The sequence below is a fragment of the Schistocerca nitens genome, chromosome 3, assembly GCF_023898315.1.
Source record: "Schistocerca nitens isolate TAMUIC-IGC-003100 chromosome 3, iqSchNite1.1, whole genome shotgun sequence".
Lineage (NCBI taxonomy): Eukaryota > Metazoa > Arthropoda > Insecta > Orthoptera > Acrididae > Schistocerca > Schistocerca nitens.
Window position 1 is genome coordinate 290,626,771 of NC_064616.1, and position 7,329 is coordinate 290,634,099.

Here is a 7,329-nt window from a genome sequence, read left to right on the forward strand (position 1 = left end):
TTTATTTCTTCTCCGTGGATTTTAATACCTACTCCGAACTTTTCTTTTGTTTCCTTTACTGCTTGCTCAATTTTATTATTTTTCTATTATTTATTTTATGGCCATCATTGGACCACTGTAGTCAAAAATACAAAGTTCTAAACAAGTTGTTACACATGGATACAATTTGGTTCGACAATAACTTAATATGATGTTTAGGTAATATAATTATTAGAGGCTATTCTTATATGAAAGGTGTTTTGCTCTTCTGTCTGCCCAATATTTCTTCATTCTTTCAGATATTTTCTTTCTTTCTTCATCTGAGACAACTCTTCCTGTACTCCTTTTATTGATTTTCATTTGTAGTCTGGTTTGCGGGTCTTGCAGTATTCTGGTTTTCTCTGTCTTGTTTTTTAGGTCATCTACTGTAATTTGAAGTTCTTTTATATCTTCCTTAATTTCTGTGATCCATTTAATGTCGCTCTTGCTATTCCACAATTTTTGAATTATTTTTTTACTAATTCTGTTTTCTGGTGTTCTCATCAGATGTTCAAAGAATGAGATGCGTTTCTTCCTGATTGTGCTTGCTCAATATACAGATTGAATAGCATCGGGGAGAGGCTACAACCCTGTCTCACTCCCTTCCCAACCACTGCTTCCCTTTCATACCCCTCGACTCTTATAACTGCCATCTGGTTTCTGTACAAATTGTAAGTAGCCTTTCGCTCCCTGTATTTTACCCCTGCCACCTTCAGAATTTGAAAGAGAGTATTCCAATCAACATTGTCAAAAGCTTTCTCTAAGTCTACAAATGCTACCGAGCGAGGTGGCGCAGTGGTTAGCACACTGGACTCGCATTCGGAACGACGACGGTTCAATCCCGCATTCGGCCATCCTGATTTAGGTTTTCCGTGATTTCCCTAAATCGCTATAGGCAAATGCCGGGATGGTTCCTTTGAAAGGGCACGGCCGACTTCCTTCCCCGTCCTTCCCTAATCCGATGAGACCGATGACCTCGCTGTTTGGTCTCTTCCCCCAAACAACCCAACCCTTTACAAATGCTAGAAATGTAGGTTTGCCTTTCCTTAATCTTTCTTCTAAGATAAGTCGTAGGGTCAGTATTGCCTCACGTGTTCCGACATTTCTACGGAATCCAAACTGATCTTTCCCGAGGTCGGCTTCTATCAGTTTTTCCATTCGTCTGTAAAGAATTCGTGTTAGTATTTTGCAGCTGTGACTAAAGAGTTAAAAAGAAGGGGGTACATTGTTCCTCACAAGCCTCACATGGGTAACGACGCTCGAGGTGGTGTATTCAGCTGCCTTTCTGTTGTGGGGTGTCAGGCGCAGAATTCGCGCGCGGTGGAGCTGATGATCCGACTGAGCGACGAGCTGTTCAGCAGCGAGGAGGTGTGGGAGGCGCGCCAGAAGCAGCTCAAGATGCGAGAGCGGCAGGCGCAGGCACAGGCGCAGGCGCAGCAGAAGGCGGCGCGCGGCGGCTCCTTCCGGCTGCCCGGCACCTCGCGCTCCCACCACGAGCCCGACGCCAAGCCGCGGCCCAAGCCTGACCCGCCGCCGCAGCCGCCGCCTCAGCAGCAGCAGTCTCACCCTGGTGCGTACCACCCTCTGCCGCTCTCAAGTGCATGGCAGACGCTACTTCCCATTGTATCACCTATTAGAACATGTCGCTAAAAGCGCTACAGTCTGGAACCGCACGACCGCTACGGCCGCAGGTTCGAATCCTGCCTCGGGCATGGATGTGTGTGATGTCCTTAGGTTAGTTCTAGGGGACTTATGACCACAGCAGTTGAGTCCCATAGTGCTCAGAGCCATTTGAACCATTTTTTGAACATGTCGCTCTTTATTTCACGTACGGAATGCGATAAGAAAATTACTTAAACGCCTCTTTGCGCACTGTTGACAGTCTAATAGTCTTCACGATCACTATGGGGGTGATACTTAAGAGATTGTACTACAAAAGGGTTATAATTAAACTTTCGCTAACTGAGCAAGTACAGTCGGAAAACTATTTACCGTGTGGGTACACAACTTTACAGGAATGACGTTTAGACTGTGTACTGCAAGATTTGCGTAGTTATAGTTCAATTATTTTTATCTTGGCGGCTCGCGCATGCCCGACCAGACGCGGGAGATTGCTGCGTTGCCAGTTGCACGCGCCAAGAGAAGCAGCGTCCAAACTTACGTTTAGGGGGGAGCGCGCAGTTTATGAAGTAAAGCCACCACTTCAAAGACGTGCTCTCCGCATTCCGCGCTGTGAGCGATTTTGTCATCACTGCACTGCTCGCCTGTGCAGACACACGGTGTTCCGACTGCTTTGACACACTTATCATTCGATTCCACAAAAACTATTTGGCCCAAAATTTGATTTTTACACATCTTCTTGACTGATACCTTCCCCCCATAAATGACTTAATTTTGTTTCGATGTTCAACGCAGTTATTGTGCAGCATTAAATGTAGTAAATCATTGCACGAAATTTTGAAGAGTTTGCAGACGTAAAAGTCCACAGCGTATACTTTCCGTATGGTCGAGTTTAGTTGCCACTAGAAATTTCAAAAAATTACATTCAAACGAATAAAATTCATGAAGTAAGACACTTCGATATTGATTTTAAATAAAGAAAATATTAAGCATCGAACAAGATTTGAACTTGGAACCTTTTGCTAGGCAGCCAAACAATGTAACCGTTATGCTGACGCAGCTCGTCGTTCGAGGGATATCGTGGAGGAGAACTTTAGAAAGTGAGGCAAAATACCGACTAACACTGTTGGTATGACTATGAATTACTCACAATAGCAAATAAACAATTACCGCTGTTCTTTAGTGCGAAAAAGGGGTTGGTAAGAATGAATTTCCTTGCTATTGCCTGAATTAGTAGGCTTATTCATTGTTTGGTTTAATTAATTAATAGAATATGAGGCAGTTGGTGTAAAGAATGCTTTTTCCAAACTTTCCTTCATAGAAAGTCTGCTATCAAGACATTACTTTTGTTCAATTACTTTATTTATGACTGAACGTTTCTAAAACTGAAGACACTCGTCCGTGCTCTGTACTGCAGTCGAGCTCTGGCAAACGTCGTTCTCTGTTCATTGGCTGACCGTGTTTTGTGACGTCAGATGCGCAGAACGAACCTAAACTCAACCGCCGTCGTAAATGACGCGCACTTTAGTAGGGTTAATGCCATGCCTTGCCAGTAGACGATGGGACTGGTACAGCGACCTAGCATTGAAACATAACCATCAGTGTGCATTTAAGTTGCCGACAGTCTACTTGGGTCTGGAAAAAATGAGCAGGGCATTTTCGTAAAGCTGTTTTATCCTAATGTTGTGATCTTTAGTCCGAAGACGGGTTTGATGCAGCTCTCCGTGCTACTCTATCCTGCGCGAGCCTCTTCATCTCCGAATAACTACTGCAGCCTACATCCTTCTGTATCTGCTTATCGTATGAACTCATCTCTTGGTCTCCCTCTACGATTTTTACCCCTTACATTTCCCTCCAGTATTACATTGGTGGCCGGCCAGTGTGGCCGAGCGGTTCTAGGCGCTTCAGTATGGAACAGTGCGACCGCTATGGTCGTAGGTTCGAATCCTGCCTCGGGCATGGATGTGTGTGATGTCCTTAGGTTAGTTAGGTTTAAGTAGTTCTAAGTTCTAGGGGACTGATGACCTCAGATGTTAAGTCCCATAGTGCTCAGAGCCATTTGAACCATAATTAAATTGGTGATCCCTTGATATCTCATAATGTATCGTATCAACCGATCCCTTCTTTTTATTAAGCTGTGCCACAAATTTGTTGTCTCCACAGTTCTACTCAGTACCTCTTCATTAGTTACGTGATCTACCCATCTAATCTTCAACATTCTTGTGTAACACCACATTTCGAAAGCTTCTGTTCTCCTTTCCCCTAGATTGTTTATCGTCCATGTTTCACTTCCATGCATGGCTATACGCCACACAAACACTTTCAGAAAAACTTCCTAACCATTAAACCTATATTCGATGTTAACAAATTTCTCTTCTTCAGAAACGCTTTTCTTACCATTGGCAGTCTACATTTTATATCCTGTCTAATTAGGCCATCATCAGCTACTTTGCTGTCCAAATAGCACAACTCATCTGCTACTTTAACTCCCTTGGCATCACCTGATTTAATTCGACTACATTTCATTATCCTTGTTTTCCCGTTTTCATGATGACGACTTCCTCCAGATTAGTTCCCTCTCGGAGATCCGAATGGGGGAATAATTTAATTCCGAAATATTTAACCCAGGAGGAAGCCATCATCATTTAACCATGGAGTAGAGCTGCATGCTGTCGAGAAAAATTAGAGCTGTAGTTTCCCTTGCTTCACGCTGTTCGCTGTACCAGCATAATAACGCTGATTTGGTTTATGTTGCAAGGCAAGATCAGTCAGTCATCCAAACTGTTGCCCTTGCAGCTGATAAAAAGGCTGTTGCCTCTCTTCAGGAAGCCCATGTTTGTCTGGCCTCTTAACAGATACTCATCCGCTGTGGTTGCAGCTACAGTAGAGCTATCCCTATGGCTGAGGCACGCAAGCCATCTCACCGTCTGCAAGGGCAGTGGTTCATGGGGGATGGGGGTATCCTAACAACAGCAATAGTGCTGCTGTTGGTCGCGAGTATCGTCGCATTAAAGGAATACGGAGAGGTCCTCTTTCAGCAGCGTGGTTGAAGAACATCATTCGAAAGGTCAAACTAACAGGCGGTTTGGGAATCGCTCTCTGGTGAAGCCGACGGCCACTTGCAAAGCACATTGTTGAACTAGCTATAGTTGCCATAGCTGATGATGCTGGACGCAGTGTGTGGTCTTCAACTAGTGTACGAGCTGTGTCACGACAGCTGAACATTTCATGGTCCACTGTTGTTTCTGGAAACTGTGGAGCAATCTGTACTGTGGTTCCAGGCTGCTGTGGATACAGATGGTAGTCACACAGAGCAATGTTCATAAGATGGATCGTAACCATGGTATGTAATAACAAATTTTACCCTCCCGGGCAGAAATTAAAATGGGTTTCTTTTCAATGGTTTATTCGGTAATTGTTCGGTAATTCGATCAACAAGTCTTGTATCGTTTTTGTGTATCGGTTGGATTACACGTAAGGTCCATTGCTCCGGGATTCTTTCTTGATTCCATATCTATCTGATAAGTATGTGGATTCGCTTATGTGACCAGTTCCTCTATTTTTCAACATTCTGCAATTATTCCTTCAGTTCCTGGTGCTTTTAAGTTTTTTTAGACAGTGCACTATTTACTATACTTCCTCTAATGTGAGTTCTCCTGTCTCTGGATCTGCAGTGTAATAGAGTGGCTGCTTACTCCTGGTAGGATTGCCCTCCAGAATTCTTGTTTATCTGTCAGCAATTTTCCCTCTTTGTCGTTGCATGCTGTTATTTTCGGTCTATATTCATGAGTACCTTATTTAATTTTCTTATAAAATTTTCTGCTCTCATTCCTTCGGCAGTGCTCCTCTATCTCTTCTATCTTTCTCATTATGGTTTCGCTTTTTTCCCTCCTACATACCCTTACTGCCTCTACTGTCTTTTATCATATAATACCTGATTTAATCTTGTATTTCGCTGTAAGTCATCAGTGTTGCTTCCTTTTCTTGTTGCACTGCCTGTCTACATTCATCACACCAGTCTTTATTTCTAAGTCACCTTGTTGCCCCCAGTATTTCATGCACTGTTGTCGAAATGACATTTTTCATAGAGTTACGTCCTTTGTCTATATGTTATTCACCATCTTTTTGTTTGTAACTCAGTAGACCTATCTTCTAGCTGATCTGTATTCCATTTCTTCACTCTGGTACTGTTTCCTTTGGCAGTCATAGAATGTTTCTGTCTCATATTGGCTCCTACTAGATAATGGTTGCAATCGGCACTAGCTTCTTGCAGTCATGGACTGTGCGGCTGGTCCCGGCGGAGGTTCGAGTCCTCCCGCGGGCATGGGTGTGTGTGTTTGTCCTTAGGGTAATTTAGGTTAAGTAGTGTGTACGCTTAGGGACTGATGACCTTAGCAGGTAAGTCCCATAATATTTCACACACATCTGAACATTTTTTTTTAACCAGCTCCTCGGAAAGTGTGCACATTTTCCATAACAGATGCCCACTCCTTCGACACCAATATATGATCTATTTTGTTTCTGGTGTTTTCCAGGTCCCTTTGTAGATGCTTTTCCTTGGGAAACAGATTCTAACTGTCTTTAAGTGGTTCGCAGAGGCAAACTGGGCAATCCTCATACAGTTACTATTAGGTTTCTCGTGCAGACTTTCCTCACGATCACGCATCTGAAAGTCTCTCTTTGCCCAGTTTGGCATTTTAGTCATCAAGGACTATTTTGAAGTCATATCTAGGTATTCTCTCACAAACCACCTGTATCTCTTCGTAGGAACCATCTTCCATATCCTCATCTGATTCTTTTGTTGGTGCATACACATTCAGAATATCATATTGTGTAATTTGCCTTTGATACGCAGAGTACGTATTACGTGGAATGAAAGCAATTACAGATGTACTCGTAGCATTGGAGACTATAAACAGAGCTCCATGCTCCCCTTGTCTTTCATCTTTCCTGGAATAATATAGGAAAAATTTATATTTACGAATCTCACCCCTTCCCTTTCACTTTATTTCCTGAAGTCCAACAGCTACCGTTCCACATCTTAGCGTCTCTTCAGCAATACTATTCAAAGCTCCTATCTGCAGCAGTGTTCGAACATTTCATGTTCTAAATTTAAGCACCAGTATATCCATACTCCCGTTCCTTGGCGCATTTCTCCTTCATAAGGGCAATCTGACAAACCTTGTTAAATTATTCTTGATTATAGACTCTTACAAGGTAGGGGTATCGACCCTACACTCAGCGCTAAACCTGAAGGACCAGGCTTTCTTTTCAGGGTTAGCTCCCGTAGAGGGGTTGACGTCTTAACCCTACATCCCCTGCCCCCCTCCTATCCTATAGTGTGGGACACTCATAGTCTGGGTCCTCCACTGGGACCAATCGGGCTTGGGTGATCCTGATAGCAGCTACGCTACAGCCAATAGAGCCCCCAGCTTCTTCAGAGTTCACAAGCCTCCCCACTCGGCACATAATGTGCCTTCGACATGGCGGTATCTCCTGGGAAGATCCACTGGACGTCACCAGACAATATTAATTATTTCCGTTCATCAGTTGTTAATTCCCAGTGTCATAATCCGACAGCTAGAAACTTTATAAATTACATGCGTGCGACAGACAATTCGGTATGTTGTTCGCTTTAGCTTAGCGGAAACCGCACCTCGAAATATTTACTCTTTCTTGATATATTATGAC

The 7,329-nt window shown here is 43.5% G+C and overlaps 1 protein-coding gene across 1 annotated transcript in view; it reads left to right on the forward strand.

Moving 5' to 3' along the window:
• The window catches only part of LOC126249185 (rho GTPase-activating protein 45-like), a 607,616-nt gene extending 605,948 nt beyond the window's left edge, over nt 1-1,668 (forward strand). Inside the window, exons 15-16 of the mRNA XM_049950840.1 lie at nt 1,321-1,538; nt 1,656-1,668. Of these exons, the coding sequence (XP_049806797.1) occupies nt 1,321-1,538; nt 1,656-1,668 (231 nt within the window). The remainder of the gene's footprint in view (nt 1-1,320; nt 1,539-1,655) is intronic.
• Nucleotides 1,669-7,329: the final 5,661 nt, after the last annotated feature.